Raw genomic sequence first — 21,190 nt, 5'->3', positions numbered from 1 at the left:
CAGAGTCTTGCTCTGTTGCCCAGGCTGGAGTGCAGTGGCACAATCTTGGCTCACTGCAACTACTGCCTCCCGGGTTCAAGAGATTCTCATGCCTCAGTCTCCCGAGTAGCTGGGACTACAGGCATGCAACAACATGCCCGGATAATTTTTGAATTTTTAGTAGAGACAGGGTTTCACCATATTGGCCAGGCTGGTCTTGAACTCCTGACGTCAAGTGATCCGCCTGTCTTGGCCTCCCAAAGTGCTGGGATTACAGGCGTGAGCCACTGCACCCAGCCTTTACAATTTTCTTAATAATGTCTTCCATTCTCTAGCTTATCTTATTGTATAAAACTCTGAAGGCATAAAAAAGTATGTGTTGGCCGGGCGCGGTGGCTCAAGCCTGTAATCCCAGCACTTTGGGAGGCCGAGATGGGCGGATCACGAGGTCAGGAGATCGAGACCATCCTGGCTAACACAATGAAACCCCGTCTCCACTAAAAATACAAAAAAATTAGCCGGGCGTGGTGGCGGTGCCTGTAGTCCCAGCTACTCGGGAGGCTGAGGCAGGAGAATGGCGGGAACCCGGGAGGCGGAGCTTGCAGTGAGCCGAGAGCTTGTGAGCTTGCAGTGAGCCACTGCACTCCAGCCTGGGTGACAGAGCGAGACTCCGCCTCAAAAAAAAAAAAAAAAAAAAAAAAAAAAGTATGTGTTAACTGACTGTTTGTTATCAATAAGGCTTCTGGTCAAGTAGCTAAGTTTTTGGGAAGCCCTAATTTATACTTTTGATAACCCTAATCCCAAACTGTTCAAGGGCCAACTGTATTATCTACAGGCACAAAAGAGGTTATGACACCAGGTAACAAGGAGGATTTCCCCATGCCCTTCACTCTTCAGTACAAGAAACATTTTATATTGCATAGGTCAATCTTATTTTTCCAAATCAACTCAAATTCTAATCTTTTGCTTCAAATTCTAATCTTTTGCTTCTGCCATAAGCTCACCTGACACTGCTGATAGTCAGGTTGACAGCTTGTAGCAGTTGTAATTTTCATACAGATACATTATGCTCAGAGACAGAAATGTAAATATTTTAAGTCATAACTGTAGAAAGCATGAGACAGTTCAAGAGAAAAGCTTACAGTATAAAATGCAAATAGTTAACCATCAATTTTACATTGTTTGGCCTCAACGTGGATATTACAACATTAATTATGAAATGTATTAATTTTCTGACTAAAAATAGTATGGAATCAGTTCCCTTGATACTCTTTATTCTAAGAAAATGCAGTAAGATGGATTAATAACAAAAGGATATACAACCTAGAAATCATTTTAAATTAGAAGCTCTATGCTGAGCAATATATTATGTAAATAGTTACCAATAACAGGGGAGTTAGCCCTAACCAGTTATCGCTGGCAATTGCTAACTACAATATTAACTTTAATTACACGAAAGACAATAATATATATTGGGAGAAGGAGTTTTACAAATTGAAAGGACAAAATTAAATCAGAGACATTAACATAGCTAATAAAATTATCAAGGTTTTGGGAAGCTAAAATAACTTATGTGTTGCTAAAGCCCAATTAGCTATAAAAATACTAATTTACTGTAGGTAAATAATAAACTCACCTAGAATTTGTTTATCTCTAGACCTCCATCTCTTTGAGGAGGCAATACGTATTACAAATTGTTTAAGTCAAAACTAAGGATAAATACTAAGATTGTGGTAAGCATAGTTAATTGATTTTTGTAAAGAATTTTAAATTCCTCTTAAAGGCAGCAGAAATGTCTAGTGAGTATTTTCATGGAGAAGGCAAACGACTTGCAAGCATCACATTTCAAAATCTTAGAAAGAAATGGAAGAACACTTGCTTACCCAAAAAATGAAAAAACCGAGTATTTCCATTTTTATATTTATTTAATAGGGATGGGGTCTTGTTATGTTGCCTAGGCTGAAATGCAGTGGCTATTCTTAAGTGTGATCATAGCGCACTGCAGCCTCGAACTCCTAGATTCAAGCGATCCTCCTGCTTCGGAGTAGCTGAGATTACAGACGCCTGCCACCACACCTGGCCCAGTATTTTCATTTTCAGTTGAATCTTGCAAGACTACAACTTATCTGCATCCTAACAGAAACACTAGGATGTACCATCTGACACTCTAAAGGTTCTAGAAGAGATGCTAAAAACTGAAATGCAATAGAAAATTCTGACACAAAACAAGTAGTTTCAGCACATAGAAAATGATTTTAAGTACACAGAATTAAAACAATCTCTACTCTTAAGTGTTTATCATCAGAATGAATTTGGCATCTTTTTAATAATTTATAGGAATTCTTTTAAAGTTAGAATTGATGAGGTAGAACAAATTTCTTACATTTAAAATACTGATATTAAACTTTTAAAAATGATCCTTCAAATACTACTGCTTTTTGCAGAATATTTCTGTACTACGGGGTCTTAGAATCGTTACCTCCCTTCAATTTCTTCAAATTGACAAACAAAGATGGGGATAATAAAACACAGCCAGGATTTTGTAGTTTTCATTCAATTTTAAAATATACATTCATCTTTCCATCGGAATGGAGAAAATATGGCATGCACCCGGAAGCTGGCTATAAAAATGAGCAGCAGATGGAGAAAAGGCCAAGAAACAGGACCAAGGAACAGAGAATCTTTCTCTCACTAAACACTGTTAAGCACATCACATCTTAAGCACTACAGATAATTAAGTCAGTGGATGGAATTCTTTCCTCTATGAAATAAGAAATCAATTCTAGCTTGTTCCATGGATGTCATTTACATGGCTTTGTAAGTGTGATGGGCAGTCCTTTTTGGGAGGAAAGGTTTAGTTGAAAAGTGGCCAATTGTAATTAATTAGAGTATATGATAAAGGACTAGGCCAGACACGGTGGCTCACGCCTGTAATCCTAGCACTTTGGGAGACCGAGGTGGGTGGATCACTCGAGGCCAGGAGTTCAAGACCAGCCTGGCCAACATGGTGGCACACACCTGTAGTACCCGCTACTCAGGAGGCTGAGGGACGAGAACTGCTTGACCCTGGGAGGCGGAGGTTGCAGTGAGCTGAGATCACACCACTGCACTTCAGCCTGGGTGACAGAGGGAGACAGTTAAGACTCTGTCTCAAAAAAAAAAAAAAAAAAAAAAAAGATAAAAGATTAAAAATGCAATCGATCAGGCATTTATTGAGTGCTTGCTATGTGCTTGGCTTTTTAAGGTGACCTAAATATTAACCTAACCTAAATATTAACCTGACCTAAATATTAACGAGATGAAATTTTTTTACTCATACCAATAGCCTTTAAGCTTAATGTAAATTTACTATGATTGGTTGGGTACTTGCTTATGGAGGAACAGAGCAGAATTGATAGTTGCAAGATCAATAAAACTTTCTTATCTGAAATCAAGATGGGTCTTTATACAGTGAAACTTTATATAGAAGAATTTGTTCATTATACAAGAGTATAGTCAGATGGCAAAGTATCCTACTTCTCTGAAAGTCTTCGTGGTGGGCATTTTACACTTCCGTTCCAAATTCAGGGGACTCTATTTGAGGGTTAATGATTCGGGGTCCTTTCTAGAAGCTGACCATGGGCCTCAAGCTGCACAGCAACTTCCCTTAGAAGAGCTTCTTCTGCCTGCCTTATTGAGTCATCATGTGGAGTAAGTATTAGAAAAGGAAAACCATCTTATTTACTTTTGATTTCACTACATTAATACAGATTTTAATGTGGTAACTCTTTCCTACCGGCATTGGGGGCGGGGGGCACACTATATTTTCTTCTTCTTCTTCTTCTTTTTTTTTTTGAGACAGGGTCTCCTGTTGTCCAGGCTGCAGGGTGGTGGTGCAACCACAGCTCACTGCAGCCTTAACCTCCCTGGGCTCAGGTGATCCTCCTGCCTCAGCCTCCTAAGTAGCTGGGGCTAGAGGCGCATGCTACTATGCCCATCTAATGTTTGTATTTTTTTTGTAGAGACATGGGTCTCACTATGTGGTTGCCCAGGATGTTCTCAAACTCCTGGGTTCAAGCAACTCACCTGGCTCAGCCTCCCAAAGTGCTGAGATTACAGGTGTGAGCCACTGTGTCCGGCCTCACACTGTATTTTCAACTGTCTTCATCATTTACCTATTTCGAGTTGAAGGTACCTAAAGCTAAGGCCTTGGCATGTGGGGTTCACGTGTCTCATGCCATGGACTTGCACTGAGAAGCATCTCTTCCTACTTCTGTAGCAGGCTCCCAACTCCCCAGCCCTTGCTCAAGTTCAGCCCCACTTAGCAAACCCCTCAAACACAGGAAAGCAAAAACAACCCAGCCAAACAAAACCCAAGAAAAATCCCACATCCACAAAAAGCATATATCACTCAGACCATTCCTCTTTCAGTAACTACTGCATAGTGCTTAAAATAGAATTACTTCTGGCTGGAGAGGTCAATGGGATCTATTTCTGAAGTTATGTTAAAACAGCTGAGCTGTAACAGGATCTTGCGATTCACTCCATCTGCAGGTGACTGTCTTTTGGTGTAGTTTTTATACTAAAGAATGATAAACTTCCTAGGACAGGAATCTGGAAGGAAGGCCACTGCTCTCTGGCTTCTGCTGCTGATGAGACTTAGAGAAACAATACACGTCTCGCCTTTGTAGGCAGAAGCTTCCTAAATCTAATTTTTTCCAAGTTTTAGTTTAGTGAATTGGAGATAGGCCTCTTTCATGATTAATGCACACAATCTCTGCTTTTATATTTTATAAGATGATAATTGTTTCAGAAAACTAAGTTTTAAAGCAAGTGTCACCAGATTAAGTACCCACATGCAAAGTAAAGTATGCCTCTGGCTAGAACCTTCGCTGACTTGTGGGAGCCCACAGGGGTCACCACCAGCACAGCTGGAATACCTGCTATGGCTGAGAGGCATCTCTGAAGAGCCGCAAATAGGCAGCAAAATGAACACACAACAAATTCTAGACGAAGATTAGTATTAGCAGTAGACTCCCTGCCAGTTTTCTGATTGGCATATGTAATATTTTACTTCTAGCCACTGTTGGAAGACACAGTGAGATGTCACTACCCCACTGCTGCTGGTTTACTTGGATCAATTGTGTAATGGCCTTCATATTTAACTCTAAAATTATCTACATTTCAGTGAAATCGGAGTTCAGAGGTGAAATCCCTGGAAGTTCTTGTTCAATTTCATTGTGAGATTCAGAGCCAACTACGAGGCTCCGTTGCTCACTAAATGGTTTTATTAATTAATATTCAATGTTCTCTTGTGTGGCTGCAAGTTGGTTTTTAAGTGTCCCAGAATATTTATGTCTGCGTACGCGAGGTAATCATGGGCTCTGAGTATTTTTAGGGCCTGCTTTCATTCCCTTAGAACACACAAAAATGTTATGTTTGCACTTTGGCCCTTTCTGCCACATCCCACTAACTGGTAAAACAGCAGACTGATTTTATGATGACTTAATAGCTTTGTATGCGCAGCAGAACACAAGGTCCTGCAATTCTGGCTTGCACCAGAGACAGTAATTGAGGCAATGTTGAAGGAGGAGGATGTGTGTGAGCCAGTGTAGACAACTTTACATCCTGTGTCAGGTGTGGCCTCTGGAGCCCTTCTCAGGCAGCCTACAATTTCTGATAAAAAGACAGGCACAGGGATATTTCTCTGGACTAATACTGCTGTTTTATCTCCAGAATGAATCTGAACCAGGTCCAGACAATCAAGTTTAGGAAGCTATACTGCATTTCCTAAAATACTATGTTTTCCTCAGGCTCACAGAAAACTAATTAAAATCAACAAGCATAGGACAAAAATGACTGTACTGTAGCATTCGCTCCTTTAAAACAACACACATACAAAATATGTAATTCGGAAATCATATTTTATAAGATAGGAGAGATCAATACCCTTAAGTGGTAATGATCAACAACTTAAAACCCAAACTCTGACATAAGTGAAAATTCTACAAATTCAGCATAGGTCAACAGCAAAATTGCATAAAACCTAAAAACACCAACTTTAAAAATAGCAGAAATTTCATGAGGTAGTCACAAGTGGAAGGCTTCTGTCTGGGAGTCCCAATAGCTATGGAAAGCTGTGCAGGCATTCAAGCCAGTGGGCAGCACAGCCTGGCAGGTGCTGAGACTGCTGCTGCCCTTGCCGACCCTGACTGCCCAGATGGCACAGTCCCCAGAGAGGAGGGCAAGGGGCTGCCACCGGGGGTAATGCCACTCCTGCATGCTGTCACCTCTATGAAGGGAACTGGTGTGGAACTGTTAATTCTACAGTCTCAAAGAATAGCTTGGTCTAACAAGCTTGGAGAGTGAAAGGCTATGATTACTTGTAATTCTTAAGTAATCATACTTATGATTTTTGCTCTCACTGCAAAAGAAGGCTTGGTTCATGTCTGAGACTTATACATCACAGGTAATACAGGGCAGGAATAATATTCAGTGTAGCCACTTTATGCCAGAGGTAGAAAAACAGATTGTTATAAACGAAAAAAATGAATAATCCCATATGTTGTGCAATATACTAAACTTGACATACTTTCAGCATGTGAGCATACTTCTACATGGAAAAAAATTTGTGTAACTTTGTCTGTTAATTGGTAAAACTAGATTTTCAACTGCTCCTATAATACTGCTACAACTACAAAGAGCACACACATGCACCGGCTGCAAGAGTTGCAGGGGAGAACAGAGTACACTGTTAAGGTGTAGCAGTTACAGCACATTTTCCTTCTTTCTATTTGGTGATAATACACGCAATTTGTTTAAAAAACTATAAATATTTTTCATATAAAAGATAATTATTTTGGCTCTTTTAACTGAACAAGAATGCCTTTTTCGGAGTGAAGCTCCCATGTTTTAGCTACCAAAAACGAGTTAAAAGTAGTTTCTGGGCAAGGCGCGGTGGCTCATGCCTGTAATCCCAGCACTTTGGGAGGTCAAGGCTGGCTGGCAGATCATGAGGTCAGGAGATTGAGACCATCCTGGCTAACACAGTGAAACCCCATCTTTACTAAAAATATAAAAAAATTAGCCAGGCGTGGTGGCGGGTGCCTGTAGTCCCAGCTACTCGGGAGGCTAAGGCAGGAGAATGGCGTGAACCTGGGAGGTGGAGTTTGCAGTGAGCCGAGATCGCGCCACTGCACTCCAGCCCAGGCAGAGAGCGAGACTCTGTCTCAAAAAAAGAAAAAAAAAAAGTAGTTTCTGGGCCAGTCATGGTGGTTCATGCCTGTAATCCCAGCACTTTGGGAGGCTGAGGTGGGTGGATCACTTGAGGTCAGGAGTTCCAGACCAGCCTGGCCAACATGGTGAAACCCCATCTCTACTAAAAATACAAAAATTAGTCAGGCATGGTGGTGCTCGCCTGTAATCCCAGCTACTTGGGAGGCTGAGGCAGGAGAATTGTTTGAACCCGGGAGGTGGAGGCTGCAGTGAGACGAGAGCGTGCCACTGCACTCTAGCCCAGCCAACAGAGTGAGATGCCTCAAGAAAAAAAAAAAAAAAGTAGTTTCTGGCCAGGCATGGTAGCTCACACCTGTGATCCCAACACTTTGGGAGGCCAAAGTGAGAGGATGGCTTGAGGCCAGGAGTTTGAGACTAGCCTGGGCAACACAGCATGACTCTGTCTCTAAAAGAAAAAGTTTCTAAAAAAAAGTTTCTAAAGATAACATATCCTTAGATATCCTCCAACGGGGAGATCCTCCAACAAACGCAATATGGTTCTAACCTCTGTAGGGTGTCATGGATATATATAAATATATATTTTACATATATATGTAAAATATATAAATATATATATATTTTACATATATATGTATGTAAAATAAAAAACATATAAAATATATATTTTTTATATATATATGTAAAATAAATATATATTTTACATATATATTGCACATCTGAGACTTCACCATCTCCCTCCCACATACATACCCTTGGAGAGCTACTTAATCTCCTAGGTCTCATTTGTAAAATGAGGCCCAAGGAGCTGTAAAGATTCAGTGTGAGACGATCCATAAAAATGTTCCATACATGACAGCCAAGCATGGCCAGACCACACTTATTGCAAGACTCCAGTGCCAGGCACAGGGCCCTCTGTAGCTTGAGCTCTTCCAGGAATTGGCACTCAAATTGGGACTATCCACTAAGGGTAGATGGGACATGCAAGCCAATTTAAAATAGTCATGGGCTGCATAATGACGTTTTGGTCAACTGACTGCGCAGATGACAATGGCCCCCTAGGATTATATATAATGGAGCTGAAAATTTCCCATCATCTAATGATGCTGCACCCATCATAATGCAGCGGAATGCATTTCTCATGTGTTTGTGGTCATGCTCGTGTAAACGAACCTACTGTGCGGCCAGTCACAGCAAGGTCTAGCACACACAACCGATGATGCTAATACAGGACTATGTTACCGGTTTATGTCTTTACTGTACTTCCTGTTACTGCATCTCCAATGGGACAATGTATGGAGGTGGACAACAGTGATACTGAAGATCCTGGTCCTGTGCAGGCCTAGGCTAATGTGTGTGTTCGTGTCTTAGTTAACAAAAAAATTTAAAAGGTACAAAAAAAAGCTCACAGAATAAGAGTATAAAAAATAATTTTGTACAGCTGTACAATGTGTTTGTGTTTTAAGCTAAGTGTTACTGAAGAAAGAAAGGTATCTTTTAATAAATGTAGTGTGGCCTAAAGTGTACAGTGTCCACCAAGTCTACGGCAGTCTCCAGTGGTGTGCAGTAGTCTCCAGTGGTGTGCAGTAGTTTCCAGTGGTGTGCAGCAGTCTCCAGTGGTGTGCAGTAGTCTCCCATGGTGCACAGTGGTGAACTGTACTTTGCAGTGATGTACAGTAGTCTCCAGTGGTGCACAGTAGTCTGCAGTGGTGTATACTGGTGTATAGTAGTATAGTCTGCAATAGTCTCCAGTAGTGTGCAGTAGCTCCAGCAGTGTACAGTAGTCTGCAGTGGTGTATAGTGGTGTATAGTAGTGTAGTCTGCAATAGTCTCCAGTAGTGTGCAGTAGCTCCAGCAGTGTACAGTAGTTTGCAGTGGTGTATAGTAGTCTGCAGTAGTGTACAGTAGTCTGCAGTAGTCTCCAGTAGTGTGCAGTAGCTCCAGCAGTGTACAGTAGTTTGCAGTGGTGTATAGTAGTTTGTAGTAGTCTGCAGTAGTGTACAGTAGTCTGCAGTGGTGTATAGTAGTGTACAGTAGTCTGCAGTGGTATACAGTAGTGTACAGTAGTCTGCAGTGGTATACAGTAGTCTGCAGTGGTATACAGTAGTGTGCAGTAGCTCCAGCAGTGTACAGTAGTTTGCAGTGGTGTATAGTAGTTTGTAGTAGTCTGCAGTAGTGTACAGTAGTCTGCAGTGGTGTATAGTAGTGTACAGTAGTCTGCAGTGGTATACAGTAGTCTGCAGTGGTATACAGTAGTGTGCAGTAGCTCCAGCAGTGTACAGTAGTTTGTAGTGGTGTATAGTAGTTTGTAGTAGTCTGCAGTAGTGTACAGTAGTCTGCAGTGGTGTATAGTAGTGTACAGTAGTCTGCAGTGGTATACAGTAGTGTGCAGTAGCTCCAGCAGTGTACAGTAGTTTGCAGTGGTGTATAGTAGTTTGTAGTAGTCTGCAGTAGTGTACAGTAGTCTGCAGTGGTGTATAGTAGTGTACAGTAGTCTGCAGTGGTGTATAGTAGTGTACAGTAGTCTGCAGTGGTATATAGTAGTGTACAGTAGTCTGCAGTGGTGTATAGTAGTGTACAGTAGTCTGCAGTGGTGTATAGTAGTGTACAGTAGTCTGCAGTGGTATACAGTAGTGTACAGTAGTCTGCAGTGGTATACAGTCGTGTACAGTAGTCTGCAGTGGTATACAGTAGTGTGCAGTAGCTCCAGCAGTGTACAGTAGTTTGCAGTGGTGTATAGTAGTTTGTAGTAGTCTGCAGTAGTGTACAGTAGTCTGCAGTGGTGTATAGTAGTGTACAGTAGTGTGCAGCAGTCTCCAGCAGTGTACAGTAGTCTGCAGTGGTGCACAGTAGTCTGCAGTAGTGTTCCAGGCCTTCACATCCACTCACCACTAACTCACTGACTCGCCCAGAGCCACTCCCAGTCCTGCAAGCTCCACTCATGGTAAGTGCCCTATACAGGTGCACCATTTTTAATCTTTTATACCATATTTTAATGTTCCCTTTTCATGTTTAGCTATGTAAATACTTACCATCGTGCTACAACTGCCGACAGTATTCAGTACAGTAATATGCTGGGCAGGTTTGTAGCCCAGGAGCAATGCCTGTACCACACAGCCTAGGTGATTAGGAGGCTATGCCACCCAGGTTTATGTAACTATACTTTATGTTAACACAATGCTGAAATTGTCTGATGACACATTTCTTAGAATGTATCACCATTGTTAAGCGATGCATGACCATATTAATTCTGTTCCTGGAGCTTTTTTGTTGTTGTTTAAAGAAATGGGGTCTCATTATGTCGCTCAGGCAGGCTTTGAACTCCTGGGCTCAAGCCATCCTCCCACCTCAGCCTCCCAAGTAGCTGGCATTACAGGTGGGGGCTCTCAGATCACTTTCTGCATACCTTTACTATAACGCTAATTAAACTCTATTAAATTTGATATTACTGGCCTGTCCCACCAGACTATTCCTTACTTAGGAAGAATCTTCTTTTTCTTTTTTGAGACAGAGTTTCACTCTGTCGCCCAGGTTGGAGTGCAATGGCCCCAACCCAGCCCACTGTAACCTCTGCCTCCCGGGTTCAAGCGATTCTCCTGCCTCCACCTCCTGAGAAGCTGGGATTATAGACATGCACCACCATGCCTGGCTAATTTTGTATTTTTAGTACAGACGGGGTTTCACCTTGTTGGTCAGGCTGGTCTCAAACTCTTGACCTCAGATGATCTGCCCGCCTTGGCCTCCCGAAGTACTGGGATTACAGGCGTGAGCCACCACGCCCGACCTAATCTTATTTTTCAAATCCCTTCATTTTCCTTCTTCCTGCTTCTCCTTATCCTCCCAAGTACTTTATAAAATGTAAGGGCCTAGAAATATTAGTCATATATTAGTAAAAAATTGGAATAACAAATTCAAGTACTCCAAGGAACCAGTCAGTTAACGTAAACAGGCCCAGTGTAAGAACAGCAGCACAAGCTTGATGATGCTCAACGGCTACTGATCAAAAGCCTCAGTGCTGGGAATCATCAGGGGTCGGGGGGCAATGTGACACTGTATGGAGAGAACGCACAGGCCCTTATGAAGGCAAGTGGCTCTGACTGACTGCTGCCATGTGAATCCAATGTGTCAGACTTTTCAGGTTTCCAAATGAAGCCAGAAATCTGTAATTTAATATAAAACATCTGCATTAAAAAATGCCAATTCACAGAGAAAATGTGGGCCAAAAACGCACATTTGTGGGACTATGTGCAGCCCATGGACCACTGGCTTTTGACCTCTGGTTTAGTGACACTGATGTATTAGGTGGAGGCTAAAACTGTCTTGAGGATCCATAAAGGACTCCTGATGTGGCAACCTCACTGAGGTACAAGTGAACTACCAAGCAGTCTACGAGGAGGCTGGAGGGCCCAGCTGGTGGGCCAGGGGAGGTCCTGTAGGGCAGTCATAATTGAATTAATGTAGCAAGCAGGACAGTCTCCTGTTGAATGCTTATGACAAAAACCAAAAAGGTGCCCAAATGCCCAGGCTGCCCTACACAAGATGGTGATTCCCCAACTCCACTGGTCCCCAGCGTGCAGACCTTCCAGGCTTACTGTTTCCTCCCCTGCACCATCACCGCCCAACACTATGTATATACTTTAATTCACGTGCTGTTGCCTCCCTCACTAGATCTAGACCCCACCATGGCAGGGTTTTGACTGTTTTGCTCCCTGCAGTTTACCCAGCTACTAGGGCACAGCCTAGAACGTGGCAGGTCCCAATAAATTCACTGGTGATCTCTGGGCCCTGACATTGCCCAGCAACTCTCCAGGGGCCCCAGTCAAGTCAGTTCTCTGTTCCTGTCCTCTACATGGGCTAATGCACGCTCCCCCTCTACTCATGCCGCTGCTCCTGGCCAGCCTTCCTCCACTCTGGGTTGCTATCCACACTCCCAGAGAGAAAAGAACCCCAGAAGGCGGCCTTGGCCCTCTGGCCATGACAGCCTGGGCCACCTGTGCAGTGCTTTTTCCTGCTCCTTGCTTCGCAAGATGGGTGAAGTGCCCTCGTCCTGCTGGATGCAGGGATCTCTTCCCTCTTCACTCATTCTCATCTCCATTTGTTCCTTTCTAACAGCTCTGAAACATGCTCGTGACTTTGCCACCTTAAAATCTCTCTGCTCTGGACCTCGCCCCTCTGGCTGAGAACTGGTCTTTCATATCTGGGACCTTTTATTGTCCCCACTGGACACAGCGGGCTCTGAGCCTCCTGCTGTGCTCATGGGCATGCCAGTGAACTGACACAGTCATCTGCACACTTGCCCAAGTTCTGAGCCATGTCTATCCTATCTTCTTCTTTGCTCTTGTATCCAAATGGTTACAAAATCTTGGAATCATGCACTGTCATTGTCTTCAAATCCATCGTCTCCACCCCAGGCCACCACTGCCACCACCCAAACATTCGCTTGATGTTCTACTGAGTGTGCTTAATATATTTTTTTCTTGAATAGAAAACCACCAGAGGATCCTGCTTTGCTCTCACGGGATAATCTTTAGAAACAATATTGCAGGGAACTGAAATTATTTTAATGCTATCTGCTATTAAAAAAAAACACTATGGCCGGGCGCGGTGGCTCACGCCTGTAATCCCAGCACTTTGGGAGGCCGAGGCGGGCGGATCACAAGGTCAGGAGATCGAGACCACGGTGAAACCCCGTCTCTACTAAAAATACAAAAAATTAGCCGGGCGCGGTTGTGGGCGCCTGTAGTCCCAGCTACTCGGGAGGCTGAGGCAGGAGAATGGCGTGAACCCGGGAGGCGGAGCTTGCAGTGAGCTGAGATCCGGCCACTGCACTCCAGCCTGGGCGACAGAGCGAGACTCCGTCTCAAAAAAAAAAAAAAACACTACTCAGAGTATTCATGAATATATAATGAGAATAAGCTTTTTTTTTTTTTTAACTTGTAAAGAAATATGAAATACCTTTCATACCTGGACCGAGCAATGGTGATCGATTCAGCTGAGTATTGGCCTGGTGCGGTGGCGGCGTCTCGACCCTGTGTGTGGTGTTGCTCGTGGTAGTGGTGGTGGTGGTGGTATTGGTCGTGGTACTGCTCTGGATGACCGGGTTGTTTCTATCCCACATGTTTACAGTTTTATTGTTATAGTTGCTTGGGTCCCCCCAAGCTGAGGTACCATCATCAATTTCCATTTTGCGGCGAATGGACGGTGGAGAGGGTTCTTCCCAGCCAGTTGCCTCACTGCTGTCCTTCTGTTTGACTGGTACTGGCCCCCCGATCCACCCTGTTCCTGTCTGTTTCACAGAAGCAGCTCCTCCCCAGTTACTCACATTGTTGTCTTGGGGTTTGCTAGCCCAGTTCTGTTGGGGGCCAGGTTTTAAAGTCTCCCCCCAGTTTGTACCTGGATTGGCCTTTGTATTTGTGCTGTTGCCCCAGCCACTGCTCCCAGACCTCGTGGTGTCATTCCAACCAGACCCTGACCTATTACTGTCAGCATCCCATCCAGATCCATTTTTTTTCCCATCCCCCAAGTGTCCAAGGACAGATGATGAATCTGCCCAATCTCCCCCTCCGGCACTCCAGGCTGGATTTGATCTTTGTCCATCTCCCCAGTGTTGGGATTTGGGCTTTGGAGGCTCACCCCAGGTGGGTGACTTGTCCTCCTGATTTGCGGCCCCACTCCAAGCATGGCCACTCTTGGCAGCAGCAGCAGTACTAACAGCAGTAGAGCTTATCGAGTCCCCCCAAACCCCCGGGCCACTTGGCGCTTTGTTGTTGCTGTCTCCCCAACCTGTGTTTGCTGGCACAGCGGCAGGTGGCGCATTGACCCACCCAGATACTGAAGAGGTATTTGTACTGTTCATGATGGACCCATCGTTCTTCCCCCCTGAGTTTGAAGGCTGAGTAGCTGCACAACCCCAGGCCTCTGTCCCATTGTCATTTTTCCTTTCAGACCTAGGGGATTCTTCAAATTCCCAGGCAGTGTTTTGCTTTACAGGAGTCTGTCCCCAACCAGTATTAGATAGAACTCTTGGGTCAAGATCATTCCTTGGCAACTGGATATGCCCTTGGTCTATAATCCCTTTATCTCGCCTTCGACCTTCTCCCGTTCCTTCCCTCCCAGTGCTTCCTTCATTGTGGTTGCCAGAACCATCACTACTTCCTTCACTTGCTGTAGTTCCAGAAGATGCCGCTTTGGCCCAGGAGTTCATGTGTTCACCACCAGGCTGCACGGTAGGGTTCTGGCTGGTGACACTAGGACTCTCCCACCCTGTTGATCCTTTCCCATTGATGTCACTATTGGAATGCTGGTTTGGGGGCTTTCCCCATTCCCCATTCACACCGTTAGAGGTGCTTCGGCTGGGGTGGCCCCAAGCTCCCGAATGGATATTACCAACGCCATTGTTGCCACTGCCCCTTCCCCAGGCGAGTATTCCAGGACCAGCAGGAGGTCCTGAATCCCAAGCATTTCCTCCATTTCCTTCCTTTTGCACAGCACTGCTGGATCCGTTTTGTTTAGCACTTAATGCTGAGTTCACAGTGTCTCCATTCCCCTGACTGAACCCAGAATTGCTATTTCCTGTGGCAGGGTTACCTGGGGACAGTCCCCATACAGAATTGCTTATTCCTTCAGCACTGCCCCCACTGACTTGAGAAACTGATGATCCGTTAGCACCAGGAAGGCTTTGCAGGTGGGGCGGGATGATGGCCCCCATACCAACAGCCATGCCCCAGTTTGGCAGTCCATTTGTCTGCATTGCATTGATAGGGTTGGGTGAAGAGTTCATGGGGTTAGTGTTATTTGGTCCATCAGTGTTAAGGTTCTGAGGTTGTGCGCTGAAAGACACATTCTGAGAAGTGGACGTTTGTGGTTCTGTGCTCTCTTGCGGCAGCAAGTTTCCCCAAGCACCTAAAGTGCCTGTTGGGTTCCCGTTCTGGTTGCCCATATTTTGACCTATGGCACTGACTGGACTGCAAATACTGGAAGGGTTGCCTGTCGCCACGGTTCCTTCATGTCCAAGTACAGGCCAGGCAGCTGGGTTGGCATTAGGATTAAGGTTAAGATTAATGCCAGCATTGGAGTTGGAAGCACCCCAGCAATTCTGACTTCTCCCATCTCCAATCATAGTGTCCATTTTTCCATCCCCACCACTGATAGAGCAGTGAGCCAGGCCAGAGCTGGAGCCTGTGGCTACACCCCACACTCTGGTCGCACTTCCATTACTGTTCGCTCCCCCTGCTCCAAGGGCACTCTGATTAGAAGGGCTTTGGACGAGTGCGCCATTGGTGCCATTATTGCCATTTGTCTTCTTGGTATGTCCAGTGAAGTTGCCCTGGGCACTCCCTGTAGCCATGCTACTGTTCTCTGAGCCACAGTTGGAGGCAGAGTCAGTGTCTGTAGTACATTCTGAGGCAGATTCAGTCTCTGTTCCTGTGATGGAAGGCCACGCCTCCTTGTCAGTCCTATCTATTATCACTTTATCCCAGCTGCAGTTGGCTTCGCTTCTGTAAGTAGGCTGCTGTCCCCAGTGGGAATTTTCATAATGATCTGCCAATCCACTATGACTGAGATCTGAAAAAGATGAAACAAAATTCAAAATTAGATTTTCTACCCATTTGTCAATGAATCAACTGTTAACTAGTCTTTGGGGAAGCTCTTTATTTCAAGTCTTCAAATCTGAATGACAAGCACTAAAAAATGACTTAAAGAAAAAAGCTATTTGTCTTCTTAATAGATCCCATTTTAAGAAGCATTAATGTTTTTAAAATTATATCAATTCTTACCACTACACTATACTATTATTCCCCCTGGAGAATATTCACAATGCACATTAGCACATCAGCATCTCTGAAAGCATCTGTAGTAAAGTCAGCTCTGAAAGATACATGACTTTGCAACTCCTATAAATATAGAGACTGAGAAATGCTGGCAATGACAGTAAGTTCACGTGGAGTTTTGAATAAAGCTTACAGTTCTCTTTAAGATCTCTAATTAGATTACAGTATTATATAGAGGCGAAACATGGCTTTCAGTAGGAAAAAGTTGTAAATTGCATTGCAGAATCATAACAGAACCAATATTTGGGGTGGGGGAAGTGGTGACAGAAGGAAAGAGAGAAAAGACAAGGAGACAATGCTATCAAAATGTTATCAAAAATAGTAAGGATTAGAAATGTTTAATTAGATGTATACTACTTTATCTGATCTTATCTGCAATTTGGTTTATCACTGTCTCCTGCACATTCATAAAAAAAAAAATCTGTAGCTCAAGGACATCACTAAAAAAAAGAAAAAAGAAGAAAAAGAAAGCCCTACAGGTGCTATCTTTTGGATCTCTAAGGATTCCCTCTATCCTTGTTTTCTATTTCTTTAGTCTTTTCTTTGGAGATCCCTAGAATAACTACATGTCATCTTCTTACAGTATTTAACTCTTCGGGTCCTTTTAAAGAATCCCCTGTGTGGATCTGCATTTTATTTCCTATGACTTTAATAATTATTTAAGTGTTTCCAACATCGCAGTCAAACTTATATTCCAATCAACTTTTTGGCAGACTTCATTCAAAGTATGTATCACTCAAAAATAAAGTAAAAGAAATGTTAAAAAAATCATTTAACCTAAATATACAACAAACCACATATATGATTTAGAAATCCTTGGTGAAGTTCTCTAAATACTACAATATACAAACAAATTGCAATAAAATATTTTCTTCTCTTTTAGAATCTTTTAATTATGTTCTCTTCAAATTTATTTTAACAAGAAAAATCTTATATACAGTTAAAACATGAATTTCCCAAATAAATTCTCTTTTACAGTTTGATGTAAAGGAAAAAAAGGAAGTGTGTAAAAAATTATCATTATCATTAGAAAGACCATACTAAAGCTAATATCAACCTAAAAGACATTTTTATTGCTTGATTTAAGAGCAATGTAATGATTTTATAATTATGCTCTAGGTGATTTCAAAGTAGGTATGTAATTCCAGGTGAAAATTACAAAGGAAAAATGAAGACAGGCAACAGAAAACTTTAAATGTTGAAACTGCTATAAAATGACTAGGTTCTTTTCACTGCCAAATATTAGGGGTTGGATCTATAACCCTGGTTTATGACAATTTGGTTTTGCACATACTCGAAAAACTACCTAATATAATAACTGACTAAAGAGATAAATGAGCCATTCCTCATTTAACACAGAAAATAAGACCAAGTTAACACACAGAGATTATGGCTTGTTGCCAGCAAATATTGTCACATTTCATTTTACCACCAGTTTGGGTTCCCTCAGGGACAGGTTGTGCCATAAGGCAGGCTATCTCTTGACTAGGATAGCATTCACTGCAACCCACACCCAGAAAGCAGGGGGTTAACAACCAATGCATTCTTTCCCATACCTGAGTTGCCATTTGAATACACAGTATTATTGGTTCCATTCCACGACAGTCACACTGTAAAATGATCTGCCCTCTGTTAATGGTCTACTTCCAGGACTTGAGGATTGCTCGGCCCCCAATTTGACAGGTTCACACTCAGTTACATGACAGGTTTGAAAGAAGGATAGCATTATAAGCTGGTGGCTAATAAATGCTGTTGGACAACTGTCTAGCCACATGAAATGAAAGTAGATCCCTTATATCGTATACAAAATACATTCTAGATAAAGTAAAGAGCTAATTAGGAAAAGCAAAACTACTTAAAGCTTACTAAGGAAACACAGGAGACCATCTTTATGACCCTGGACATTGTATCTTCTTATAGAAGACATGAAATATATAAGACATAAACAGATGATAAATTTGACTATGCTAATATTGAAAACATCTATATAACAAAAGATATCATATAATGAAAGCTAAAAAAACAAGCCACAGCAGGAAGAAGATACAACAGATAATGTATGGTTATCAGATTAAAGAATTCCTGGCCAGGCGCAGGGGCTCTCGCCTGTAATCCCAGCACTCTGGGAGGCTGAGGCGGGTGGATCACCTGAGGTCAGGAGTTCAAGACCAGCCTGGCCAACATGGTGAAACCTCGACTCTACTTATACAAAAATTAGCTGGGAGTGGTGGTGCACGCCTGTAATTTCAGCTACTCCGGAGGTTGAGGCAGGAGAATCGTCTGAACCTGGGAGGTGGAGGTTGCAGTGAGCCGAGATTGAGCCACTGCATTTCGGCCTAGGCAACACAGTGAGACTCCATCTCAAAAAAAGAATCCTAAAAATCAGTAAGAAAAAGACCAACAACTCAATCAGAAATGGGAAAAGGATAGGAACAGGCAATTTAAAAAAGAGAAAACTCATAAGCCATTAACATATGAAAAAATAATCAACCTCATTAATAATTAAGAAATGCACTTTAATGTCACACTCTAGATGAAAATGACACAACACTATGATTTTTGAATTGTGGTTCCCTCTGGGGGTGGGATGGGGACCAGAATGGAGTTGGAGGGTGATACCTATAACATTTCTAAAACAGAGTCCTGAAGCAAATTTGGCATGTTATTATGTTAAATCTCTATTGTGAATATAGTTACATTATTTTCTGTACACTTCTATTGAAAAAATATTTTTAAAATTTTTAATTTTTATGCTTAAATGTGATCCAAATCAGGTGGCAGAGCAGTCTGATCAAAAACCCTTCTGATCCCTGAATTAAGTGTCTAATTTCTGAAGGTGAGTTCCTTGAGGGCATGGCAAATATCTTTTTAGTTTTCCATTCAAAATGCTTGCCACATATAGGCAAACAATATATGTTTCCTGGGCAAACAAAACCATAAATGCACAGTGCTACAATCTGAGTTCTAGCTGAAGTCACCAATCAGCTGCACTTGTACAGCCCAGATTGCTTTGAGCAAGCACATCTGTCTTCTAAGAGAACCACTTCCACTACCATGACGTCTCTTACTCCGGCCTTCCCAGGCTTTGAGGTGTAGATCTCAACTATGCCACAGCCAAATAACCACCAACAGGGCAATACTGGCAGGAAGCAAATCACTTCTACAAAGGCCAATATCCATCCCTAACAGCTGAAGTGCCATAAGGATGGCCATACAGGATGCCATAAGGATGAAGTCATGCCTGTTGAGTTTACATACCGGGTATTTCTAGAACCTTTTCCATTAAAACAAGAAACAAAACTTCCCTCTAACTACCCCTATTCCAAGCACCCTCATATCTTGACTGGATTACTGTCAATAACTTTCCAACAGGTCTCTACCCATACCCCCTCCTGTGCCCCCCACCCCCTCAACAATGTGCCCAACATTGCATACAGTGCTCTTTTCCAAATGAATGCCCAGTGGGTCACCAACGGTTGGGTCTCTTTTGAGGCCGCTCATATCATTCTTTCTCTTGCTCTGTGCTCCAGACAGTTCCTCAAGGTGCCATCTGTGTCCTGCCCTCCCAAAGACAGGGCTGTTAAAGGTGCCATCCCCTACCTGGGCTCAATGTCTATTCTTTTTTCCTATCTCAAATCCATGGACATTTAATTTGGGACATTTCTGTTCCATAGTTATGACTCCCTCATACATTCATTGTAACAGTCTTCCTTTCAAGTCACTTAGACCAACCAGGGTGGTGGCAAACCACTTCTGTAAAGGGCCTAATAGCCAAAATGCTTCAGGCTCTGTGGGCCATATAGTCTCTGTCACAACTACTCATTTCTGCTGCTGTGGCATAAAAGCAGAATGAGTGTGGCTGTGTGCCAACAAAACTTTATTTCCAAAAATAGGTGGTGGGCCAGATGTGGCTCATGGGCCCAGAGCTTGCCAACTCGATTGAAACAATAACTATTATTGAGTGCCTCCTATGTGCAGTTACTGTGCTGGAGACGCAGTCATAAACAAGATGAACGGCCTCTCGCTCATGGAGCACACATTCTAGTGTGAGTCATCGTGTGACTGACTGGTTCTCCCTCTAGGCTGTAAACACCATGAAGGCAAGGGGTGCCTATTTTGGTCCTATTTTTATTGCCAGTGTTCAGCAGAGTACCTGACAGAGAAGAAGCAGTAAATAAACATCCATTGAATGAATGAATGAATAAATAATTCTTATCAATACTTGAAAGCAGTTTGCTAGTAAATGATGCTTAAATTTTCAGTCTTGAAGGTAAAATTAAGATTAAGCTTAGGTTGCCATGTTGACTAGCAACCAACTTAACTGAAGTTATTTGCAAAAATACTGGATTATCTATTCAGAAAAGTTAGTACAAGAGGAACTGACAGTTCAAAATCCTTTTTAGTTAGAAAAAATTACAACTGAGACTATGAATCTCTGTTGAGAACATAGATAGGGTTTGATAATAAGTTACTCTACCTCACTCCTAGGTATACACCCAAAAGAAAGGAAATCAGTATAGTGAAGAGATAGCTTTGATGTTTGCTGAGTACTACTCACAACAACCAAGATTTGGAAGCAACCTACGTGTCCATAAACAGATGAATAAAGAAAATATGGCACATATACACAATGGAATACTGTTCAGCCATAAAAAGAATAAGATCCTGTCATTTGCAACAACATGGATGGAACTGGAGGTCACTATGTTAATTAAAATAAGCCAGGCAGAGGAAGATAAGCTTTGCATGTTTTCACTTATTTGTGGGAGCTAAAAATGAACATAACTGAACTTACGAAGATAGAGGCTAGGAAGGGTAGTGGGAGAGTGAGGGTTGGGGAGAAGTGGAGATGGTTAATGGGTACAAAAAATAATTAGAAAGAATAAATAAGACCTAGTAATTACCAGCATAACTGGCTGACTATAGCTAAAAATAATTTCACTGTCCATTTAAAAATATAAAAGAGTATAATAGGATTATTTGTAACACAATGGATAAATGCTTGAGATAACTGATACCCCATTTATCCTGATGTGATTATTACACATTGCATGCCTGTATCAAAATATCTCATGTAACCCATAAATATATATACCTTCTATGTACCCAGAAAAATAAAAACAATTATAAAAAATATAAGTTTTACTACAGAAGTCAACTTGGAACAA

The 21,190-nt window shown here is 42.5% G+C and overlaps 1 protein-coding gene across 7 annotated transcripts in view; it reads right to left on the bottom strand.

Moving 5' to 3' along the window:
- Positions 1 to 21,190, bottom strand: part of TNRC6C (trinucleotide repeat containing adaptor 6C) — a 159,981-nt gene that overhangs the window by 49,557 nt on the left and 89,234 nt on the right. For 6 of the 7 annotated variants that reach the window (XM_077969427.1, XM_077969426.1, XM_077969428.1 and 3 more), the window contains 1 exon segment: positions 13,156 to 15,756. In XM_077969427.1, the coding sequence (XP_077825553.1) occupies positions 13,156 to 15,756 (2,601 nt within the window). 7 annotated transcript variants of the gene reach the window in all.

This window comes from Macaca mulatta, chromosome 16 (genome assembly GCF_049350105.2).
Source record: "Macaca mulatta isolate MMU2019108-1 chromosome 16, T2T-MMU8v2.0, whole genome shotgun sequence".
Classification (NCBI taxonomy): domain Eukaryota; kingdom Metazoa; phylum Chordata; class Mammalia; order Primates; family Cercopithecidae; genus Macaca; species Macaca mulatta.
This window is presented reverse-complemented; position numbering and strand designations above follow the sequence as displayed.